Here is a 24,200-nt window from a genome sequence, read left to right on the forward strand (position 1 = left end):
CTTGGAAACTAGAGGAAAAGTACGCAAATACATCGATAAATCACTGGACAACACAAATGGCTGCTCTCAAGATTATAAATATCTAAACGTATCTGAATATCATCAAAAATATCCGACCGTCTGAACAAGCAATCAAAAGACGGAACCGAAACAATCGGATCTGACAAATCGTATCGTGTAAACCGGTCTTCAGATAGAAAGCAAACTCTAAACTTGGCGAAATAAACCTTGCTAACGCAAAGCTAAAAGTTAAAGAGACACGCTTGTAAAATTTCTTTGTCTATCATTCTAATCACCCAATCTTAACGTATGTATGAAACCACCTAGAATGCTGTACACGGAGGTGATTCCAATGGCTGTGACTTCGGTCAGAACCGTGCAATTTTTTCCAGACAATGGGCCGGGGCAGCACTCCCCCCTTGCGATAGAAACTTCTAGTTAAAAGTCACAATGGTGAAAAAAGTTTCGCTCCTTGACAGAGCGACATTTGATTAATGTATCATTTTACATTTGTTACCTTTTAACTAAGTGTCTAGTGCTTCTTTTTTTAAAAATATATTATTTTAAATCATCGATTTCTTGTTGCATAATTTATAGGATTAATCGTACCATTTTCTAAATCTAGTTAATATAAACAGGTCAGTTATACAAAGTAGTCATGGCCACAGACGATGTAGACTACGAAGATTTTTTGAACCATCATTTGACACAATTGAACTGTTCTGGAATTCTTGAAGTTCATCGAAAAACCTTGTTTGACAAACTCAAAAATGAGGTGACTACATTTACTACATTTGCTTCAAACTTAACACCATTTCAAAGTACAATATTTTCCCATTTCCAGGTGTTTGATGCAAGCGATTATTTCACATTTGTATACAACGAAGACGGTAAATTACATCCAGTTGTTTCAAGAGAGGAAGGAATAAAAGAGATGATTCACAAAGGTTGTTTTTAATTGGGTAATGTTTTGTATTTCAAGATAAATTTGTTTGAATATTGGTGTTTTTACAGCATATTTCTAATTGACCATGCGTGGACGTTTGAAGCGGAGTATGCTCGCCAACAGTTACGGACAATACCTGGACTTGCTAAGAGAATTGCAGGCTTAATGGACTTGATTTTTGACGATGAACAAAGCAGTATGATAGATAAGGACAATGGTAAAAACGTGGAATTGGAAAGAAGTGAAAATAAAGATGATGAGATAATTTCAAATGATGGATTTTATACTAATGATAAAGGTTTGTAAAATTTTTCTTAACGTCACGGTCATATGATAATTGTGATATTTTTTTAAGTGTCTATAATGTATGTTATTTTTGTTTTCCAGGCGAAGAATTGCCGAAGGAGAATGTTGTGGAACAGATTTTTTCAACTATGTGGAAGTATGTTGTATGTTTTACGTAATCTTCTTAATGTGAAGAACAGAAAATCCAAAATTAAATTTATTTTTAGATATAACAAAACATATACAGTTAAAGTTATGGTAAACATGTGTTTCTCTTTATATTTTTGATGGCAATACATATTTTTCTTATATATGGTTTGTGTACTTCCTTTTATTTCATTTTTTAGAGTAATGGCACAAATTTATCTGAGTTAAATGAACAGATTTGTTTTTGGTACATAATGGATGAATTTGGATCACGTATTAGACATTCTGATCATCCTTCAGTGTCAATCAAATGCTTTTACTATGCAAACAGTGGCATTTCATACAGTGTTATGTTTTTGAATAAGGATCTTAGTTATGGAGGTAACAAATTGACATACACTTATGAAAAGATATTAAACTCTTTGCTTGAATTTGACTATTTTGGTGGAACTTCAATAGATATCATCACCCAAGACTTTGCTGCTGGGGTTAACAATGCTGTGGTTAAGGCAACCATCTTATATCCATGGCAACCAGAAAACTTTAGTTTTGATCCAACCATTGAAAAGAAAGATATTGATGAGATTCTATTTCATAATGAGGTAGAGTAGATCTCTTAATGAGAAAACAGTTTGGTTGTTTAAAGTATCATTTATGAAAATCTATAAATGTTTTTTTGTTAGACTCGTTGTCAAGAGACTTTTAAAGAAGAGCCTGAAGGCATTGTTTATTTACCAAAGAAGGAGACTTATAATGTTTATACTGATATAGGCAATGTTGCAAAAAGTCTCAAAGCACCAAAATATTGTCTTGTTGAAGATATTAGTCAGGCGGACATTTTATGGATGAAAGAACATTACAAAGATTACAAGTAATTAAAGTTATTATTTACTATAAAGGATTTACTCTTTCCACTACTCATGCAGCAATAAGCTGACCACAATTTCAATTATTGGTTGCTTATGAGATCTGTAAAATGTAAGGAACTCAAACAAATATACCAGAGTCAAATTGTTCCTCTTTACCCCCCTTGTACTGAGGTGGAGCAAAGAGGGGTAATTTGCCCTATTCTCCTTTCTTAAGGAGAGCCCAAAAGAAAAAAAGATTGTTGGGTTTTAGAGAAAGGGGCGCCAGGCCCCTACATTTCACTGTACAGCGCTGAATATGTTCTTATACAAAAGTATGAAGACTTTGCTCAACATGTTTTCAATATTAAAAGGGGTAACAATTTAAATAGGACGTTTCCCAGTGGTCAGAAATGCTTTCTTTAACCATAAGTAATGATTGTTATTGTTGCATTTTAGATCCTTACAAGAAAACGGTCGTCAATACGTTAATCAATTTCCGTTCGAAAATATCATCACATGTAAAGATCTTTTAGCTCGAGTGGTTAATAGAGTGGGGATTCTATACCCTGAGAGATGTGATCATTCATGTACTAAGCGACCAATCTGGTTTCAAGCATCTTATAATCTTAACTTTGAACTTGCGCGATTTATTCATGATTTCCGTCTACGTCATAAAAGGTTAGAAAGCCTAAGTGTGTTGTGCGAAGGCTGTGGGGAATGAAAGCGAGAATGAGAGTTCTTGTTTTTCTCAAAAAATTCACGTTTTCTTTATTCTCAGCAAAGAATTTCATGGAATTACATGTATGTATGACGTATTTGAAACTTGTATTTTTGAAACTTAGTAACCAAGACAACACCTGGATCATTAAACCGTGGAATTTGGGAAGAAGTTTAGATACCCACGTGACAAATAACTTGAATCAGATTATCCGCCTGAGAGAGACTGGACCCAAGGTTGGTTTGTATTTCCCAAGAAATTTTTTCTGTCTTTAATATGAAATTGATAAGATTTTTTCTTCAGATTGCCTTCAAATATATTCACAATCCTGTCTTATTTCAAAGAGAAAATGTAGGAAAAGTAAAATTTCATTTTCGTTACATGGCTGCCGTAACCAGCATAAATCCGTTGCTAATCCATGTCGATAAAGTATTTTGGATTGGATGTGCGAACAGGTATTACATTTAATCGATATTGTTGTTTTTTTGTTTCATAAAAAAATAATAGAGGTATTTGAAAACATTCAGACCTTTTTCAATGGATAACTTTGATGTCTACGAGAAGCATTTTACGACAATGAATTACAGAAAAGATGTAACTTTTAAACAGGTATTTATTTATTTGTTCAATAACTTCACCTTTATCCTTGTGCTCTTAGCGAGCGAAAAACCTAGAAACGAGAATGGTATTTACATTTGTTACTATAATCACAGATAGTGTCGAACCTAAACTTTGGTACAATTCTTGGAAGCAGACAATGGCTGCTTTTGGGTTCTTGCCAATGTAATATTACTTTTCATAACCTGTCATTAACATACAGACGTTTCCCATAAACGGACAGGAGGTCTTGTTCCCAAGGATGTCTTCTTACGGGAAGGTCAACAGTTAGCAACATAGTGTTTTGAAGGACTAATTTTTAATCTGTATACCAGGTTCATCATAACGAATTTCCTGCGATGTTTGATAATCAGTATCCAGGATATCGATGGCATTCTATTGAGGTCAGTTTGTGATGATGTGGTGATATTTTTCGTCTTTCCTAACTACACATACATCACACTTTTATTTGTTTTTTTATTCATTTCGAAGACTGAAGTTCACCAAATTATAAAGGAATTGTTTGAAGCAGCAAGTTTTGAGAATCCACCTCGAGGAATGGGACATTGCAAGCTGGTACGTATTTCATTATCCTTCATTAACATTTAACCATCTTCATGATCCCTGGACAGGAAAGATCTTTTAAGCGGGGACGTGCTGGAACTTCATGTAGAACGATAATGAGCAAAATTTTAGGGTCTGATGGCATCTTTTGAACCAAAACAAACTTAATGTAGCTAGTATATAACTCTTCTACAGACATTGCTTATAATAACTGTTGTATCTTAAAGAATTATTTTAACTTTTTCAAAGTGTAAGGGGCACATAATGCCAAGAACCTTGCTCACAACGAGTTCTAGTTGTCCTGTCCATGGCCTGCACACTTGATCTCCAGACTTGCTGAAAAAATTAATGTAGTAATTACTTTTATTTTTGTAGTCAAGAGCTTATTACGCCATGGATTTTATGTTGAAGTGGGCTGATGACGGTACGTCATGTATTGTTTTTGGACATGCAGCAGTATTTTTGCAAAAAAAAAACCCTAGATTGTATTCTGCAAAAGTAAAGTGGTGTTTGCTTTGATGTAGGTTCAAAGATAATGCAACCTGTACTGCTTGAAGTGAACTTCAATCCAGATTGTAACCGTCTGGTTCAGTATCATCCTGACTCGTTTCATCATCTCTTTTCAATATTATTTCTCGGTGAGAAAACTCCTTGGCCTTGTGTACGACTGTAAGGTTAGATATGACTACAATGATCGTTTGCTTGCCTGCATAGCAATGTAGGTTATGTACGGCTACTATCTATGACTATGTTCATATTATATTTTACAATGATTTAGTTGCGAGTTATCAACTATGTGCAGAGGTCGGTCGTTCGTTGTAAAGTATGATGATTGCTAGTCACTGCTCACGCCATTCAATGAAGGATAATGTTTAATACACAAATTATTTCACAGGACAGGTGAAGCAATTAGCTTCATTTAGTAATCCTTGTTAATGCATTTTGTCATTCGTGAAATATTTTGCGGAAAACTTCCTGATTATTTGAAAAATGGTTCGTATGTGATATTGAAAGGACGATATATCTATAAAAGCCCAGTGGCGCCTGCCAGGACCCCAGCTGGAATGTTAACGGGCGGAAGGGGGTGGGGTGGGGGGGTAATCATGTACTCAGGTTGTGCCTGACCGACTTCTTTTGAAATTCATTTTCAAAAGAACGTAGTCGAGAACAGCACAACTGAAATATGAATATAGACTCCCCCCCCTTCATTTAACGCTTTAGAAAAGGTTTGGCGCAAGCAGTTGTCTCTTACCATTTTGAGGGGTAGTGCAAACCTCTCGCAAAAATAAAACCCAGCGCCATTGTGCAAGGCTAAGATACAGTCTGATGATCATGTCTGACGCTGTCACGAATGATTGAATGTTCCATAATTCTGTTCTTGTAATCACAAAATTTTATGTGAAATGTTGAAAATAGAATGTCAGCTAGAAGCTACTAACTTCAATGAATGTGATGAATAACTATTACTTTTACTTCTTTATGACAACGATGTCTGCTGAAAAAATAGACGATGTTGTGGGACAATGTCCTTTCGTGATGCTAATTTTGTAAATGTTAATGTCGTTTTCTTTAATTTACAAAACAAAGCCATTTGTGTAGTATGACTAATTGGCAGAATAATATGAATGTGTTGGTGTGTGGTCTCAACCGCAAGGTAGTTCAAATCTGTCTCACATTTATCAATAACTACTTCATCTAAACTATCACTGCTTCACAAAATTTTTGAAAATTTCCCCCCCACAGTTACAGTTGAAGGACATTCTTTGATACGGAATGCCAATATAATCAATATGTTATTGCACATATGAAAGCCCTTTGGCCGACCTGATAAAAACAAGCGATGAATATCCAAGAATTATGTCGAAGTTAACCTTTTTACATTTCACCAACGTGTTTAAGTCATATTTCAAGCAAGCGTGTTCTTTTTACCAGCGTCTGTTTTTAAATTATCTAAGTACACGTATTACAATGATTACAATACTGTCATATTTTGATGCATGTTTCGATGCGCTAGTGGTTGACAAGGTAACCAACTGCGGCAGTCGGTGTAATTCAATATTAGAAAAACAGATGAATGATTAGTGTTTGAATGTGGGTGACAAACGAAAGAATGACTGCGAAAGATTCATTATGGAGTCTATAGACTGCGTGTTTGCCCTTAACGGTCATAAGTTAGCTGACGATGATTGCAAGTTACAAAAAGAGCATTATTTGCTACTATCTTTAAACGATAAAGTTTTCAATAGCTTGTCACAAAATTAGGTCGTCGGGAAATCTGTCCTTGCCTCTGAATTGAGCGCAACCTCGACCAGTAAATCCATACTTGACATATGATTATTAGCGGTTAGGTTTTTTAATAGGGACAGTTTATCATTAGCTAGCGTGGTAGAGTACGGCATACAAGATGCTGTAAGTCTTTCTTCGCACTCTTTTGAAGAGTTCGAGTGAAGTTCTGGATTGTCAGAGTCACAACTCGACACGGAATCTTCGTCACTGAATGTTGAAGTATTATCACATTTTATCGTGTATTCCTCATGTGTATTGCTCTCCCTTGAACTTGTACTGCTTGTACTTCCCGTGCTTTTGGTTGCTCTTCTCGTGATTGTGTAATGACTAGGATCATGGCCTTCTCGCCTGATCATTTCAGGCAATATGCGACGTCTCGCGTTTATAAACCAATTACATACTTGCAACACGCTCAGGTTTGATGCTCGTGATAAGTTTTGTTTTTCGCTTTCCGAAGGATACGCGTTGAATCTGTGCTCCCAGAGCCACATTCTTAAAACATTTACAGAATCTTTGGGTAAATTTCCACGGCGTTTTTTCAGTGACGAGGTGTTCTTTCCGTGACCACGTGTTGTGGTAATCGTAGAGCTCCCATCGCTACTCTTGCTTATTCTCATGTCAAATACTGCGAATAAAAACCAAGACACAATACACAAAATCAGTTGAGATGTTTCACACTATCAACAAGTAAGCTCTGCGGTAATTAAGTAACTCCTACACTTTTGACAAGTCATGGTTAGGCTTGATTTAAGAGTCTCCTCTCACTACGAATACAAAATGAGCAATCGAATGTCATTTTAAAATATTCCAAAGAAATAAAACAAAATTTATCATCACATCCTTTCAGTGTGCATCACTTTGCCTCAAACATCGTTCTCCGATCACATTGTAAAGTCTTACGAAAATTCAAAAAAACGATATTGCGTTTTTGTATATTGAGCAACAACTGTCACACAATGCTTGTTTCAGGAGCGCAACGAAGCGAGTCAGGAGCACGTTTGTGAAGACGCCGATGTTATAATATTTGTCTGGAATTGTAATCAGTGCTTTAAACTCGCAAAAAATAGTTTCAAGCATTTAAAAAGACCTTTGAAACTCACATAAACAAACGATGATAAAAACGATAAAGAAATCGTGTTGAAAAATATGAAATTGCACTATCAATGAAGCTCTAATGTCTCGTCATTTCAACACAATTTCAGTCAATGGCAACTGAGCAAAATAATCAGTTGTTTGTCCCAAATTCACTAAACTAACATAATGGCTTTGCATGGAGTATTTGGCAAGCAGCAAATATTCTATAGGAATCGGATACTACTCAATAAAGGGAACACAATATGACCCATCATTCAATAGTCATTCAAGTCAAGTTAAATACCTGATCTTTTTTCTCGTTTTGAATTCTGTGGAGCCATTGAAATAATCGAGATTATCTTGCTCAAGGATTTCTCTTTAAGACAAAAGGATTTTCTAGCCTTTTGTATTATTTTTTGCGTGCTTCCTGGTTCGGCTACGTGTATTTACTAAGCCTGCTAAATCGTGGAGTACTGCTACGCTACTGACTGCTCTCATTTGACAATTATGACAGTTGGTGCTTGCAACAACCCGGCTCTGTTGTATTGTGTTTGTGCGATTTTCCTATTGCTGCCTTCTGATTGGTCGAAGTGCACTCTGTATTTACATGTTCCTCTTTTCTTATTGGTCTGCGTTTGTAATTTGCTTTTATAGCCCACGTGGACTTACAAAATTACAGCAAGATCAAGATCTTTGAGAGCTCCTTCATCTCCTAGGTGAGCGAGCATCTGACACTGACAGTTGTATTTGGTCGTGTCTGTCACACGACGAATCTTCCTTTATAAACCTTAACTTTTTCTTTGTCATAAAGGAGAACAGGCGAGCTTTGCCTTTGGGAAGCCTTTTCTAGACAAAACATTTTCTGATTGGCATAAATTGGTGTAACGTTGCTAGGATTTCTTTATGATTTCTGTCAAAGTGCATGAGGAATTTACGCTATGTGTCTTCTGTCAAAATACGATCTTGTTTCAGAGAAAGTGTTGAAATATTTCGTCAAGTATAAGATGGTATGCCCTGTTTAATAAGCTACTAAAAACAATTTAGGTGTGATTGACTAGTTGTAAGAAAATAAACATGTTTTTATATGATCAAATGCTAGATTCAAATTCAATTAAAATAAATGTAAATACGTTAATTTTCGGTGTAACATCATGGAGTTTTGTCTTCGTTATTTGCTTGCAGCGTTTATAAATCCTATAGTATACCGGTAATATGTCGCCTTAAATTAGTTTTAAACTTCTTGCATTCAATGCATTCATCATCGAGAACTCATGGCGATGTTTCTCGTGAATAGTAAGTCAAGGGAATTATATAACTAAGGACTTGGGATATCCGATTTTGTTTAAAATTGTGCATAAAATTATGTTTCATTAATCTTAGAGTGTGGTGCATGCAATAGCTTTGCAAGGAGTTATTTTACTTCGAAAGTTGGAATTTTCCCCACAATCCCAATATGTTGAAACTTGGTTATGTTGTGTTGTTATTAATAACGCAATTTGATTTTCAAGTGTTTATCACGCGATTTATTTCGAAAGCAAATGTTAAATTCCTTCTCTGTTGAGATTGACCTCTATTAACTTGTGACACCGATTGCATTATTAAAAGGCCATAGTACAAACGATTTTTGTATTTGATATCATTCACTCGGCCAAATGTCGTAAAAGTTTTGTTCTTCTTTTCCATCAAAATTTATCGTGTTCAGTCATCTTTTGATATATCACTAAGGGCGCTGTTGCACGTTGGAAAGTTGGAAATCATGCAGTTTTTCTAAGAACGACATTGGCAAATGTGCCAGTGAGTGGCGCTTAAGGCAAAAGTCTAGGGCCTAGACTCTAGGCAAAAGTGCTTGCATTCCTGGCTGCAACATCAGGGCAAGTGGAAGCCGATGAAAGCTGAAGAAGGTACAGGAGGCGGGTGTACTCTGAGACCATATAGAAAGTTTCCAAAATATTATTATTTCAAAACTAGAAAGAATGTTGTCCCTGTAAAGCAATGCAATGGCTAGCAACAGTAGAAGTGTGATGTCTTCTTTGTGCAAGGCACAAAAATACACAACGCAACAACTTGTGTAACTTGTCTCACAGTGGCACTTCGCAGCACCTTTATGGTAAATACACATTATATAAGTGCTTTTTAGTAAAGTTGTGCGTCTGTGATAAAAACGGGATTGGTTCTTGCGATATCTTCATTTCTTCTGTAGTGACCATTTTCTTTAACATTTTTGTCATTACCTTCATCATTTTTTCTGCGCATGTCATTTTTCCTATCAGCGGTTGTTTTCGTCTCACGATTCCTAAGTTCTGCACGCCAAAATTGGTGTTTGTAATAAAGTAATTCAAAGACAATAATAATAAAGACGGCTCCAATTCCAGCCAACATCATGAAAAATACACCTGTGATAGACGTAAAGAAATTTTTACTATGGACTGGAAAAAATGCTTTAATGGCGAAAACACAAAATTCCTAATCTCACCCATCATGTGACCGAGACCTAGCGTTGTCGAAACATTGGTATTTTCTGCACATGCTCCAGTTTCAATCCATAAAGTTTCCAAATCTTCCATCTTGCCGCTTTCATGGAAATTGAGAATAGCAAGTGATACTTCATTTGTCCATGGTGAATTTTTTGGGAGTCCAACTCCGTACGCTGAACGACCAAATAGCTCCCCTGCCGTAGTAAGCGAGCAATCTTTTGTTGTTTCATAGTACAAAACGGGCGAATCCCAAATGAACGCTTTTAATTCTCTGAAAACCGTATAAAAAGACAAAATTAACTTCTCTGCTGTTTTCATTTTTTTTTTAATGATATTAAATAGTTTTCTGTGAAAGAAAATGTTCATTGAATGTTTTAAGTAGGTGTTCTAAATAGAGTTCTAAATTCAGATATTGCCTCACCCATCACGAACTGCCTGTACACCATCATCGACCGAGTCAACATTATATGAATCCATAAATTTAGCCATTGTTGAAAGTTCTTCTTGACGTCGAAAGTAGCTTTCAACACTGCTGTTTGCCACTGTACCATACTTAAAATGGCTTGTTGGGTTACGAAGCTACAGAGAAAATGATTCAAATCTACCATTTAACATGTTTGCTGTGTTTGCACAGGCTTATTCAAACCGAGGAGACCTTCGGGAGAACTCGAGAGCAGATCAGTGCAAGCCCAAGACCGAAGGTCTAGGGTTGCACAAACGACTCCGAGGTTTGCATAAGCCAGTGCAAAGACGAAAAACATCTTTTATAAAATAAAAATAATGTGAAAAAGACAAATATTTTAATTTTTTCTCTAAAATGTCTTCATGATCCATTGCAAATTCTCTTTGACTGATTGATTGTTTTCATTGATTTAATTGGTTGAGCTCAGATGTGTTTTGCATAGGCTAATGCAAACACGTCTCTAGACCAATCACTGCACGCGTTTTATTGTTTTTATTTTATAAAGTAAAATAACGAAGGGTCGAGTCGTTACGTATTTCAACGTTATACTAACTTGTGGATCATCAATACCGCTGACCACTGACATTGGACGATCTAGGACAAGGAATGCAGCGAGATTGGCAGTATAGCTGGCGACAATAATCATTGCAAACCCTGCCCACGCCATGCCAAGAACTCTTGCGCTTAAGCTCCGAGGTGTACCTAGGTATACATGTAATGACTTAGTACAAGTCTATATATGTATTTCTGAGCATTTAAGCTTTCAATATTAACATGCCTTCCCCAATGCCGCTGTTCAGTAATACTCCCCATGCGAACCACATGGCACTTGTAAGATTTAAAGGTGTGTCTTCCCTATCGCATTTTGCCATTTGAAATCGTCCAAAGGGACTAAATCTATCGAGAAGATAGAGAAAGACGGCAACCACGTGTACGGAAAGGAGGACTAATAACCACAACTCAATTCGAAACGGTCGAAGGAACGACCCCAAACTACTGGACTTTTCATTCTGTATAGACATAATGGATGTTTTTAAAATGGTTCTTTTTATTTTCGATCTCTTCCCGTATATACTAACCTTTTTTACTAATATCGTTTTTCCTTCGTATTTGAATGGTTTTGTGAAATCGATTACTTTTGCTCTTTCGTTGTTAATAGTTAAGGAAGCAACGATCATATCTGCTTGATCTTCGAGTATTTCTTCAACCATACCATTCCATTTCTTATCTTTGTGACCTGGTTTCTGATGTTTATGGAAAGAAAAAAAAACTCCTACATTCGACTTTCCTCTCAAAGAGTCAGTATTTGGGACAAATATATTGAAAACATTTCCCTTCAGAAGAGAATTGCTTACTTCATTGTAAGAACCAAATTTTCCATCTTTCGACAAGTGAACTTCGTAGGTGAAATTTATATTATCGGCGAGCAATTGCAACAGGTCGATGCAGAAACCTTGATGGAATTTGAAATGTTCAAAACATTAAAACTTCCCAGCCTCACGTTTAGTAGCGAGGGATGTAAATTTTCATATATTTACCTCTGCCCTGCTGATTTCTTTTGAAATTATAATTACTTTCAAAACAAATAATATTCACCCCTCCCCCCCTCCTTAATAGGTGTTCAATAGTTTTCCTCCAGACCCCACCTGAACAGCAATAGACATCTTCAATTATAGCGTGCTCTTTGTCAACGCCATTTTGTTTCCCCGGACACTCCACGTATGTGCTGACGTCAGTATTTAGGTCAGAGCACTTTCCTGTCGGATTCTCGTGTACGTACACAAAAGGATGTTGCTTGATTGTGACGACCTAATTAGGACATGTTTGGATAGATGTCTTAAAGTTGTAGTTTGATCTTTACGTCATGATATTCATACCCTCATGTGTTTTGACGATTGTATTCCTTTCGGAATGTCTGTTGTGTCACCAGGCCAGACGATTGGACGAAAAATATTGAGTTTTCCTTCGTGGTGATTTCCTATTTCTTCCAAACCTGATTTCTGTACATTTGTTATTCTGTATTTGCTGTTTGCTCTTTCACCGTTTTCGTCAAATTTTACAACACCTGTACGTCCGTTTGGAATGGATGTGTTGAGTAATTTCCTATCGAAAATTTTAAAAACTTAGAGCTTGATGATCGAGTTTTGCTGTGCATTATTATAAGCATTAAGTCAAGAACGAAACGACAGTCAATACATGTATCGATCCTTGTTGAAAAAAAACACGATTAAACTCTTACTGGTACAAAGTTTTTCCTGTTGACCATGGTGTTAAACTGTGACAACCATTTGTCAGGAATTTTTTATCTGTTTCATTGTTATAGGAAACCCATGACGTTATAGTTTGAGTGACCATATCCACCGAGTCGTATAGATGCGCTATGAGGTCGGATTCTTGTGTTAGTTGTACACTGAGCGAACCTATTTTTTTACAAGGAAAGTGTCAGTGCTTTATTTTTTAATGATGGATATCTATGTTCATTTTGTACCTTGTGGGGCAATAATATTTTTATTCTCGTCCATCACTGCGTTTTCCATGACCAACCATACATATCCCTTTTTGTTTGGCAAAAGCTGCGAGAGTTCGTTGTAAATGATTTTTGCATCTTGAAGGCTAAATTGAAAAAAATGTGTGTTGGTGATTTCTTCTCTTCATTGTAGACACATTTCAATATTCTATGGATATATAACTTACTCAACAAAAATAAGAATCACTCGTGAAAGGGTATTTGAGAGTTCTTCCAGCTCTTTTGTGACGTTGGTTTTTTCTTGTAGAAGTTCAACGGATTTCTCGATCTTTCAAATATAAGGATGAAATTTTATTTTTAATAATTTTCTTCATAACTTCACTTTCGATGACAGACCTACTTACTTTAATGATACTATCTGATATCGCATCAACAAAGTGAAATAGAGCACGTTTTGACTCATATTTGCCTGTTGAGATTGTCAATACTTTTTTCCATCCAAAATGCTTCAAGATTTTTATCCAAACGTTTACTTGATCGTAGTATGGACTGACCGTTCTTATGAATGTGGGTTGTACGGTCTAGAAGATGGAGAGCATGGTACGAAATTTTTATTTGCATAGAAAAACAGTTTTTTAAGGAATGTCACCGTAAATCGTACTTTGTTAGAAAAGACAGAATTTCTAATGCCAATTCCAATCACTGGAATTTGAAAGAATCCGCAAGTGTAGGAGACAGCCATAGCAGGGCCATTAGTGAAGTTGGCGTCATTGATAACAAAAACAGCATGGACGTTTTTATTGAGAATGTTATCGCAGACATCGAGAGAAGCCTGTATAGGCTTCTTGTTCATCGAGATCGTTAGAGCTTCAAATTGTATTGACGTGTTTGAGAAATTCATATTTTTGTTTGCAAACTGCAGACGCTCATGAAAAGAACTTCTCAATTCATCCGATGTAAATAATGCGCCAATCTTGTAAACTTTAGGAGAAGATGATACGACTCTAAATGAGACGAATGTCAAGCTAAAAAATAAGAAATTTATAATCATTTCACTTTGTCTTTTTTTCCACAAAAGAACCTTTCTGCATTTTCGATTAACCATGCTTGAAGTTTAATGTTTGTGAATTTTGTTCAGCCTTTTGTTTACTTATACTTTCAAGTGTTGTGCATTTCTTCAATTGACATAAACTCTTATAAATTATTAATAGAAACATATCTCGTTATATCAATGTAACTTCAAACGTTTTCTTGTTGAGGTTTGTGTTTGTGTTTTTTTTTAAAAATTTGTTCGCGTGCCACGAGTCCACATTCAGTTAAAAAGTACTTTCTTTGTTTTGCAAAAGTTAGCATTGTTTTGCGTTGTTTTTTCACACGATTTGGAAAGGGGAATTTTTAATTAATAATATTTTCTTCAAGTTGAATGCAGTAATTATTTCTAGTTTTCATTAGAAGCACCTGTTCTCATATTTACATATACTGATAATGTGACAATATACTCCTTTTCAGACGTGTGCTCATACTTCTTTAATTAGATATACACTGATTGATTACATGAAATATACACGTCACTAGAAAAGATATGATAGCAGGAAGTAAGAAAGAGTACGCATTCAACGATAATGTAAGACCAGTTGGAGTGGGTCCATTTCCTTAACACATGTCGCTTATGCAAAAGGAAATACTTCCTATACAATAATTGGAAGTCTAGTCGATATAATGGTTGATCAATGATCATCGTGTCGGACAATCTAGACATTCTATTTCACTGTTCCCTGAAAAATTTAACATAAATTATTTTAAAGTGAATGGTTTGAACCCGAAGTATCGTTCGACTTTTGTAGATATAGATTCTTCGGTTAGTGCAGTTCTGAGAAGGACTGTTGCATGGTGTTGATGTTGACTGACGTTTGGACAGCCTTAGCGTTTGTCATATTTGACTCTAAAGATAAAGTTTTGAGTCAATACCAACACCAAAAGTCTTTCTCGGGATTGCACTAAACCGAGCGATCTACATCTAAAATCGTTTGAATCATTTTGTAATGTTCCAACTTGCTTAAACACCACTCTAACGACAGTTTATATGGGTTTTTTAAATTTCTTGTCTTTCGCTATGCGCAAAAGTCTCTACGACAAGTATCTATTTGTCTTGTTGAAATTTCAATGCACAGCATTGGTTCATGGTTGTCATTAAATTTTCAATCCACGTATACAACAGGATGTGATTGTTCAGAAATCTAATTGCAAAAATTGATCATGGTGTCAATTGGAAACGTTTCATTAAAACATTGCATTGACATGAAGTGAAATTAATCTCAGTGAAAGTGGCAAAAATACATTTACGAAGCACTTCAAAGTTTAAATGAAACACCTCTGTTGCTCTACCCATTTCATCATTCTGCTATAAATGAGAGTCTCTCAAGATGAAATATTTTACTGTACCTTGAAGAGTTAAAACTTTGCAAACAAGACATGGCAAGAAATCTTTTTGTTGTTTTGTTAATATCCATGTTGATGATGATGTTTCTTCTTGAAACACATTCTTTCAGTGTTGGTGGAGGAGGCAATATGCACCGACCGAGCAAGAAAGATAAAGTGTAAGTCTGTATTGAATGCTTTTTCATTTATTTCAACGACTTCAGCTCTACTGGTCTTTACATCTCATAAAATTTTTCGTTTTTTAAGGTTTTGGGGAACACGGTTTGGTTCAAGACGATACCCATTCAATCGAAATGAATTTTTGAGAAAAATAAACAAGGATGACGATATGGAAGCACTCTCGAATGATGAACTTTACTGAGATAATGTCAATGCGTGTTATCGTTTTATGAATTAAAACGTTCATGAGTAAGATTAGTTAAAGTATGAAATTTAATAAAGCAAATTAAATCAGCATACGGCTGGCGAGACTAGGAGTGTTTTTAAAACAGTTCATTCTCAAAAATAATAGCAAAACTATATGAACATATTTATGGTCAGCGGTTAGTCTTATAACATTCCGACATATATTAACATATTTATGGTCAGCGGTTAGTCTTATAACATTCCGACAAGTTCTATTTTGGTCACTAGTCTTATAACATTCCGACAAGTTCTGTTTTGGTCTTCACACGCTACCGGAACATGAATTGTTTGCGAACATATTTATGGCTTTGTATCGTGTTGTACAGTGATAGACACCTGTATTATTTCAAAGAAATTAAATTATATTAGATCCAAGCTGACATTCATCACTCAAAAAGGATTATATACCTAGCTTTTGACTTTCAAAGCATTTCTGTAGCCCCTGTAACTCGTCATTTTTGTCCGGTACCGAACTATTTGATGTTGCACACTCTCTCCTTATATGAATACGGGAAAAAATTGTCGTTACTGTCGAACTTTTCTTGGAGCAGAATCTCAGGCTCGGGTGTCACGTGACGACATATATTTTTATGATGTAAAGCGCCCTTTGTTTTAACATCATCGGTTTCTTTCATCGATTTGAATTTGATGTAGGTGAATAAAAGGATCACGATTGCAACGCACAAAAAAATCTTGAATAAAATATTGACATGTAATCAAAGTTGTGTTAAAATAAATCGATATATGAATCAACATGGAGTGTTTCCATTATTCCGAATACCTTCAATTTTTTTCTACTTGTTTTCTTTGATATCCCAATTGTTGATACATACTTGTTGTTTTCTGAAGTTATTATCTAAAGATTCATTTCGTTAAATATTTATTTCACACATCGCTAAAAGTTTACAACCAGCTAATACAGGTTGCGAGCGAGCTGGAAGCGTCATTTCCATGGTAAAATTTATTGAAAAGATTAAAGTGTATCATATAATATCCATGTACATACATACTAACCTTGAGACTTGTGTATGATGAATTCATTTTATCTATTACACATAACTAAACTGTTTCTTTACTGCCTTTATTCATCTGCTTTAAATTGTAGCTAATTGAACAAATGTTGAAGTTTTCTTACGGAAGGAACTAATGAGCCTCTTACTGTTAAATACATTAAGTAATGTAGATTATAGCCTACAAGGGGGCTCTTTAAATTTGAGGCCGATTCGACGTAATGACATCATGCTGAGAATTATTTAATGTTCCTGACGATGATCAACCAATCAGTTGATGTGTTCTACGTGAAGAGATTATTCGCCATCAGTAAAGATTGATTTTTTTGATGCTATTAGTCTGTTGGTTGACATACTCAGGAAGTTTTATTTTGAATGGATGTTTCCAGAACTATTACACTGACACAAATCGTGATTTGTCTAGTCTTAATTTAATGAACCATCTAAATTACAGTCGACATTTTAATATCATAAATCTCTTTACTTATTTACGCTTGTCTAGAAACTTAAATACACGTGAAACATGCATGTTTTAATAACAATAAATATTGTTTGAGTATTGCAAACAGATGTTGGCAAAGGAACTCATCATCATTTACGCTCTATCATCATTTGCAATATAAAATACAAAACGCTCTAAGTTATGTAAAAATTTTCTACCACGTCTTAATGTCAGAGTTGCCTTAAAGGCGCTCACATCTGTATCGTTCCTCGATTTTCTTGTGTAGTACGTACACAGAAAGCGTTTTAAATGCCAAAATTGCATCACTCTGCATGCAATATTAAATTATTTCCCTGCTGATCAAACTATGTGCTTCACTGTCAAGAAATAATATAACTCGAACACTCGCACGCTACGGGAACATATACCTCTTCACTTCTAGCGTTTTCCAAAGTAGTGTTCTTCGGATGCGTTATTCTCAGAAATTTCATCCTTCTATATCTTGTCACACAATGATAATGTCCGTTTAAGCAAGTTGCCCATGCTGTTCCCGGTTGATTTTTGTCATTATTTCCACTCACACATTTACGTTCCGTGTAAAACTGGGGGAAAAAGAAATCAGTCGTGTCGAACATGATGTTCAAGTAGATTCTAGGCTCCGGTGTTATATGACGACATGTGTTTGTATGAGTATATTGGTGCCTTGGAAAACTTTTGCCACTGCATTCAAAGACTATATTCAACAGACACAACAATACGAAAACCTTCGTCACCTTGAAAAAAAGAAGGAATCTATGTTTATATGAAGAAACTCGTGTCTTGGAATTAAAATGTCATTGCGGTTTGCGCAATGAGTATATTTTTAGTTTTTTTTTCAAAATAGCGATGATTGCCATCAGCTAAATGTGCTTTTTATTTCATTTTACTCCTACGCTGATCGTTTTCACTTGTGCTTCATCAGGAAGTAATTTAACATCTTGACCATTTTGCTATACAACAGCGAGGAGTACACAACGAAGACATTTTAGAAGACATGCGAATATTTAGATAGCAATAGGCTAATTAACTATGACATAAATTTCATCATTTAACAATAAGTCTTCGACGCGCAGGATGACAAAAGATGTTGCGCAAAGTATTTTCAAAACCGACGCGTGCATAATTTCCATTCTGACTTTTTCAATCGTGTTTATTGACACGTAAAAATCAAAACGTTGCGTATGCATGTTCAAGAGGAAAAAGTTTGATTGTATGAATGCTTACATAAATGAGTTACACATTGAGTAAAATCTATCTCTCACTTCACTTGAATTTGTCAAACAAGTTAAAAATCTGCGAATTTTTCATAGCTTTATTGAACAACTAAGCTTATGATCCGTTTACGACTTAGTAAAGTGTACATCGCAGACAAAGGGTTAATTTATATTTTCGCGTTGAAGGTGTGTTAATTTGCAAAATATTGTTTAGTGACATGGTTTTGTACAGTGGATTTGTCTACATGTTCAAAATTCATTTTGTGTTTAATCATTATTGTACTTGAACACTTTTTGCAATACGTACCTTTGAAGGCCTTCCAATAATTATTTTGAACAAGATTTTGCTGACTGTTTTCATTATCGCTGGTAATTTCTGCTCCTGATACTTGTTGTTGTTTTGTACAAAACTCTTCAAGTAAATATTCGATTTTATATCTAACCCTCCTGAGATCAAACTTCAAACCAATTGAGGCGATGTTTCAGCTGGTAATTGTCTTATATTTATAAACAAAGCCTGTGAGAAAATGAGCTTAGCGGAAAAGGCTTTCAATCACTAGAAAACAGGAAAGAAATTTATTGTTAGGAAATGGTCTCACTCGGGGATGCTGTCAACGAGCTTTTAATGACCTCAAACAAGGCCATCATCCCATCATTGATATGATCTACTTATTTATGATTTCAACATGCTTAAATTATTGATGTGAATAATGAGAATTATTTCGTGACGCATTACAAGTGCCCTTTACTTGCGTCTTACGTTTGACGTAAGAACTTTAATTTTGAGAGGTCAATATTTTGTTATTAACGCGCGGTTTAATTCATAGAAACCTGGGCCCGAAATACATAATGGCCGCACATTTTTGAAAGTTTGGAATATATTGCTTGTGGACTTCAGTGTGTGTATTGTAAGATTTTTATTTCTATTTAAAGATTGAAATATGGTAGGTTGCTTCTTGTGGTTATGTTGTATTGTGTTGTTTTTTTTTAAACTGCTTGTTGTTGAAATTATTTGCGTAATTTAGGGTAAAAAAAATCAAGCTAAGCCGAAACATAAACAAAGTGGGAAAAAACGCTCTAAGGGCAAACAAAATCGTGTGAGAAAAACTGTCAATGTGAACATGTTGAAGCAAGAAAACTGCCATGTGAAATACGCATCAAACCCAGAGGACTACGAGCCATCGAGAACATCCATGTCGGACGAGGGAAGTGAAATTGAAGGCGATGTTGAGGAATTATGTGAGCTAAAATTTCTAAGATCCGTCGATTTACAAGGGTATGTAATCTTCCTTCAACATGTCATAAAAGATTAGAATGATGCTGGAATGATTTTTGTTTATTTCAAAGATGTGATAACTCCAGACGACAGAAAAGGAAAACACTTAATTACGAAGCAGAAATATATGAAAAGAAACCAAGATTAGCAAACGATGAATGGAAACACGACGATTTTGTGCGATTACCTTTGAAAGACAAGACTGGAGTCATTCAGCAACATTTTGTTTATAATGAAAATGAAAATGGTATGCTCTTAAACATCTAAGTTTTAATATAGTTTTCATACCATTAAACACATCATTCTTTGTTTTGACTCTTTGTCAATAATAGACGATAGAAGTTGTAGAAAAAGCTGTAATATGGATGAATCTCAGATAGAAATGAGCTGTCAATCTATAAATGATAAGACGGAGGGAGTTTCATCATTGACATTAACAACAGTAGAGCTCTTAAAGTTGCGAAAGGATAAATTAGAGAAGAAAAAGTTATATATTTCAGAGCTGGTATCAAGCATCCTCGAAGATCCATTTGCTAATGTAAGTTACATTATCATTTGTACATTTAAAACTTTTCCTTTTGAAATGAGTTTATTATTTATTATTTGTTCATTGTAGGTTAATAAACTGAATGATCTTAATGTCCTATGTCAGGAAAATGATAATGATATTAAAGTAACTGTCCGAAAACTTGCTATTGTTTCCCAACTTGAGGTTTTTAAAGATATCATACCAAGGTAGCAAATAGAAATTGTATTTATTTAAAGATTTATAGCATGTCAAATTAAGTAATTATTATTTCAATTTATTCATTCCAAATTAGTTATCGTATTCGACCTTTGTCCGAGACTGAGCTAAATATGAAGGTAAAGACATTCTTGAAAAGCAGTGAATATGTTTAAAAATATCAAAATTTGATGTACCTTTGAAGGTTTCTAAAGATGTAAAACGAGTTCGCCAGTTTGAACAAGAATTGCTAAGAAACTACAAACATTACCTTGAGCTTTTGGAACAGACTATAAAAGGTTTTTCAAAATAATGCTTCACATATATCTTAGGCTGGTTTTCTGTCATTCATATTATTTCAAATAGAAAAAAAGATTTTCAAGAGAAATCATAAACTCTCAAGCGATGTAAGTCTGTACCAATGATTATGTGTGCATGTTCAGTAATTAAGTTTCTCCTTCATGTAATTTAAGTTTTTATCTATTTTAGAGTTTGTCAACGCTGGCATTCAAATGTCTTTGTGATTTATTAAAAACTGTCCCACATTTCAACTTTCGTAACAATATTGTGGCTGTTATTTTATCGAGAATCATCAATGACACATCTAATGAAAAAGCAAGTTTATTTGAAAATTTTGATGAATAAAAAAATAAAATAATAAGGAAGTATTTTTTTGTAGATTATTCAATTGTGTTGTCATACTATGGAATGTATCTTTCAATCTGATCATGTTGGTGAAGTGTCCTTTGAAGTAAGTTACCGGTATATAATAAATAAGATGATGAGACATTCACATAATGAATAAAGATTCTTTTGTTCATTTTCATAGATTGTTCAACTCGTTAATAAATTAATAAAGAGTCGGTCATTTAGAGTCCAACCATGTGTGAGCAGTGGATGATTTATTTAATAATTAATAAATTCTCATATCTTCTCATATCATTCAATTTTCTATGTCAAAAGGTTTTAGAAACATTTTTAACCCTGCATCTCGAAGATGCTCATCTTGAGAAGAAGGCAAAAGATAGTGAACTGGGTGAAGGAAAGTTCAAACGCAAAGTAGAGAAAATGAATAAGAAAAGCATGTCTAAAAATGGCAGAAAGGTTTTTAACCCTCATGACCATGTATCAATTTTTCTTCATGAAAATTATGTTATAATTTGTCTTGATGACTTTTAGAGACAAAAAGAAATGAAGAAAATTGAACGAGAACTGCAAGAAGCTGAAGCTGTAGAGTGCAGAGAAAAATCAAGAAAATTGGTGTGTTTGTTTGCTGTTTAATTCTCACCATTGTCCCACAAATTAAACATTTATTTTGTTTTTTAGCAAACAGAAATCATCAAATTAGTATTTTCCATATATTTTCGAGTGTTAAAGTCACCAAAGGCTTCATCATTACTAACACCAATTCTCAACGGACTTTCCAACTTTGCTCATCTCATTAACTTGGATTTCTTTGTTGATCTCATGTCTGTTTTAAAGAATCTTGTCAACTCTGAGGTAAACAAGTAGAACTTACTGAACTCTGAGTTGTACAAACGATAAAATAATCTACGCAGTGATCTCTATGGTGTACAAGGGGTAAAATATTCTCCGCAGTGATCTCTGTGGTGTACAAGGGGTAAAATATTCTCCGCAGTGATCTCTGTGGTGTACAAGGTGTAAAATATTCTACGCAGTGATCTCTGTGGTGTACAAGGGTAAAATATTCTACGCAGTGATCTCTGTGGTGTACAAGGTGTAAAATATTCTACGCAGTGATCTCTGTGGTGTACAAGGGGTAAAATATTCTACGCAGTGATCTCTGTGGTGTACAAGGGTAAAATATTCTACGCAGTGATTTCTGTGGTGTACAAGGGTAAAATATTCTACGCAGTGATCTCTGTGGTGTACAAGGGTAAAATATTCTACGCAGTGATCTCTGTGGTGTACAAGGGTAAAATATTCTACGCAGTGATTTCTGTGGTGTACAAGGAGTAAAATATTCTACGCAGTGATTTCTGTGGTGTACAAGGGTACAATATTCTACGCAGTGATTTCTGTGGTGTACAAGGGTACAAATAATCTACGCAGTGATTTCTGTGGTGTACAAGGGGTAAAATAATCTACGCAGTGATTTCTGAAATATACAAGGGTACAAATGATCTCATGAACTTTGAAGTAAAAGGCTTGGGTGTTAAAGCACAGTTATACCATGATTATTTCGATGTATTTTGTATTTAGTTCTCATTGTTTTATTTAAGGATGTTTCCACCAATGATAAACTACATTGCATTTTGACAGCATTTAAGATACTCTCAGATCAAGGTAGGTGAAGTTAAAGATGGAAACTTGCTTGTTTCTGCGTGTGTATTGTGTATATATATACTTGTCAGTGGGACAGTCCATCCAGCCTGTTTGAAGGCTGAATGGTTTGGAAAATATAAGAACGAAATATTTTTTATCTATCCACTGTCTTAACTTCATGTATTGTTTAGGTGAAGCTTTGAACATTGATCTGCGAACATTTTATAGTTATTTGTACTCAAGTCTTGTGGGTTTTCATTCAGGTGAAGTCATATTTTATGGTCATTTACTGAGAACAGACTTACACATCGTTCTGCCTTTTACCATTCGTACACGGCTTCAGTATTGGCACAATTATTGAGGACATTTCTACTAATTTTCACTTTCAGATCATGATATGAAAACTGTTCTTGGGTGTCTTAATATCATGATTAGTAAGAGAAGAAAACAGGTTCATTTAACATTGCTTAGTACTACGAGTTCACCGTTGAAAAGTTTTAGACGAGTATGTATTTTCATCGTTGTTAGGTGTCTATACAAAGACTTCTTGCTTATATCAAACGACTATGTACCGTTGCCTTATATAATTCCATTCCGAATTCGCTTTCTTTGCTCTGCTATGCAAAACTATTTCTGCAGGTAAGAATGAATATCTTTATAATATCATTTCTTATGATTGCGTTTTAATAATTACTAACGAGATAAAACCAACATTGTTTTCGAATTTTTTTAGATGAATGCTAAAAGTGACATCGTATTATGTAATGATAGTGCATTAAATGGACAGTTTTTTCCTGATATTATTGATCCAGAATATTCAAACGCCGATAATACATCGCTCTGGGAACTGACTTTGTTTCGTAAACATTATAACATGACTGTGAGAAACTATGCTTCTCATATCTCTTTGGGAATTCCAGACAATGGTCATGGATCTTTAACGAATCAATTATCACGAAAGTAAGTCGTATCTGACTTCCTACATGAAGTATAGAATTCGATTTTCTTCTTTATGAATTAAAATTAATAGTACCCTAAGAATTTTATTACTACAAACATGCACTGATTTCCCTTAATGACTGTTTGTTTACTAAATATACGAAAATATTTTTTATCTCAGGCATTGTGAATTGTTTCAGTTTTATAAACAAAGTCAAATAGCTACATATACTGTCTAGTTATGCCCTAATACAGCAAATGAATCTTCAATTTAGGACGCCAATAAATTTAATGGAGGATTTTACCGAAGACAAACTTCTCGAAGTTATAACTGAAATGAAGTCATTACCAAAAAAGTCTTTGAAAATACAAACTCGGACTGAGGATGTGAATGATTTTGTTACACGAGATATCAAAAAATATGTCAATGATTGCATGGAGTGGCTCAAAAAACAACGCAAAAGAGATGACTTTGAACAAGTACACTTTAGTAAAGTCAAAAGTTGAGAATTTTTATTAAACGATATGAAAATTTAAAAGTTACTGCATGATTTCAT

The 24,200-nt window shown here is 34.8% G+C and overlaps 4 protein-coding genes and 1 long non-coding RNA gene across 6 annotated transcripts; 2 read left to right on the top strand and 3 right to left on the bottom strand.

Annotated features, from left to right (window-relative positions):
- The first annotated feature begins 246 nt into the window (after positions 1 to 246).
- LOC124438052 (tubulin--tyrosine ligase-like protein 12) lies at positions 247 to 19,363 on the top strand. Its single transcript, XM_046988042.1, is given in 18 exon segments — positions 247 to 775; positions 845 to 929; positions 932 to 947; positions 1,015 to 1,244; positions 1,334 to 1,388; positions 1,459 to 1,489; positions 1,579 to 1,759; positions 1,838 to 1,980; positions 2,062 to 2,249; positions 2,683 to 2,904; positions 3,069 to 3,180; positions 3,248 to 3,399; positions 3,472 to 3,553; positions 3,877 to 3,945; positions 4,034 to 4,117; positions 4,481 to 4,529; positions 4,630 to 4,779; positions 19,246 to 19,363. Coding segments are annotated over 17 exon segments (1,965 nt in total). The 5' UTR covers positions 247 to 658; the 3' UTR covers position 4,779; positions 19,246 to 19,363.
- Positions 5,873 to 7,996, bottom strand: LOC124438058 (homeobox protein PKNOX2-like). Its single transcript, XM_046988051.1, has 2 exons — positions 7,770 to 7,996; positions 5,873 to 7,016 (listed from the first exon to the last, which is right to left on the bottom strand). The coding sequence occupies exons 1-2, from the start codon at positions 7,804 to 7,806 to the stop codon at positions 6,364 to 6,366; spliced, it is 690 nt and encodes a 229-aa protein (XP_046844007.1). The 5' UTR covers positions 7,807 to 7,996; the 3' UTR covers positions 5,873 to 6,363.
- On the bottom strand, positions 8,966 to 13,853 carry LOC124438062 (glutamate receptor ionotropic, NMDA 1-like). Its single transcript, XM_046988055.1, has 14 exons — positions 13,531 to 13,853; positions 13,274 to 13,450; positions 13,097 to 13,197; positions 12,891 to 13,015; positions 12,642 to 12,822; positions 12,280 to 12,505; positions 12,049 to 12,211; positions 11,758 to 11,855; positions 11,482 to 11,646; positions 11,181 to 11,412; positions 10,956 to 11,104; positions 10,361 to 10,518; positions 9,939 to 10,210; positions 8,966 to 9,858 (listed from the first exon to the last, which is right to left on the bottom strand). The coding sequence occupies exons 1-14, from the start codon at positions 13,768 to 13,770 to the stop codon at positions 9,599 to 9,601; spliced, it is 2,547 nt and encodes an 848-aa protein (XP_046844011.1). The 5' UTR covers positions 13,771 to 13,853; the 3' UTR covers positions 8,966 to 9,598.
- On the bottom strand, positions 15,826 to 19,088 carry LOC124438063. 2 transcript variants are annotated; one of them, XR_006945957.1, is made up of 5 exons: positions 18,726 to 19,086; positions 16,728 to 17,938; positions 16,495 to 16,569; positions 16,122 to 16,405; positions 15,826 to 16,049 (listed from the first exon to the last, which is right to left on the bottom strand). It is a non-coding gene; the product is annotated as an uncharacterized LOC124438063 (long non-coding RNA). The 2 variants fall into 2 exon arrangements; XR_006945956.1 differs by having other exon boundaries at positions 16,495 to 17,938; positions 18,726 to 19,088.
- LOC124438048 (nucleolar complex protein 3 homolog) lies at positions 19,257 to 24,182 on the top strand. Its single transcript, XM_046988037.1, has 20 exons — positions 19,257 to 19,362; positions 19,444 to 19,694; positions 19,766 to 19,941; positions 20,027 to 20,232; positions 20,311 to 20,429; positions 20,516 to 20,558; positions 20,624 to 20,717; positions 20,785 to 20,825; positions 20,908 to 21,033; positions 21,098 to 21,169; positions 21,248 to 21,304; positions 21,382 to 21,522; positions 21,598 to 21,678; positions 21,745 to 21,918; positions 22,662 to 22,725; positions 22,896 to 22,967; positions 23,094 to 23,155; positions 23,233 to 23,343; positions 23,438 to 23,664; positions 23,919 to 24,182. Exons 1-20 carry the CDS (start codon positions 19,360 to 19,362, stop codon positions 24,148 to 24,150), a joined length of 2,352 nt encoding a protein of 783 aa, XP_046843993.1. The 5' UTR covers positions 19,257 to 19,359; the 3' UTR covers positions 24,151 to 24,182.
- Positions 24,183 to 24,200: the final 18 nt, after the last annotated feature.

Source organism: Xenia sp. Carnegie-2017, unplaced genomic scaffold (genome assembly GCF_021976095.1).
Source record: "Xenia sp. Carnegie-2017 unplaced genomic scaffold, XeniaSp_v1 HiC_scaffold_19, whole genome shotgun sequence".
NCBI classification, from domain to species: Eukaryota; Metazoa; Cnidaria; class Anthozoa; order Malacalcyonacea; family Xeniidae; genus Xenia; species Xenia sp. Carnegie-2017.

Coding starts and splice junctions, on each gene's coding strand:
- LOC124438058 (XM_046988051.1), bottom strand. CDS start 7,806: ATGGCTCCACAGAATTCAAAACGAGAAAAAAGATCAG. Junction 7,017..7,769: donor AAAACGAGAAAAAAGATCAG/GTATTTAACTTG, acceptor TTTTATTCGCAG/TATTTGACATGAGAATAAGC.
- LOC124438048 (XM_046988037.1), top strand. Junction 21,034..21,097: donor ATGACACATCTAATGAAAAA/GCAAGTTTATTT, acceptor ATTTTTTTGTAG/ATTATTCAATTGTGTTGTCA. Junction 21,919..22,661: donor AGAATCTTGTCAACTCTGAG/GTAAACAAGTAG, acceptor GTTTTATTTAAG/GATGTTTCCACCAATGATAA.
- LOC124438062 (XM_046988055.1), bottom strand. CDS start 13,770: ATGAATTTCTCAAACACGTCAATACAATTTGAAGCTCTAACGATCTCG. Junction 13,198..13,273: donor TATCAGATAGTATCATTAAA/GTAAGTAGGTCT, acceptor TATATTTGAAAG/ATCGAGAAATCCGTTGAACT. Junction 10,211..10,360: donor GTACAGGCAGTTCGTGATGG/GTGAGGCAATAT, acceptor TACGGTTTTCAG/AGAATTAAAAGCGTTCATTT.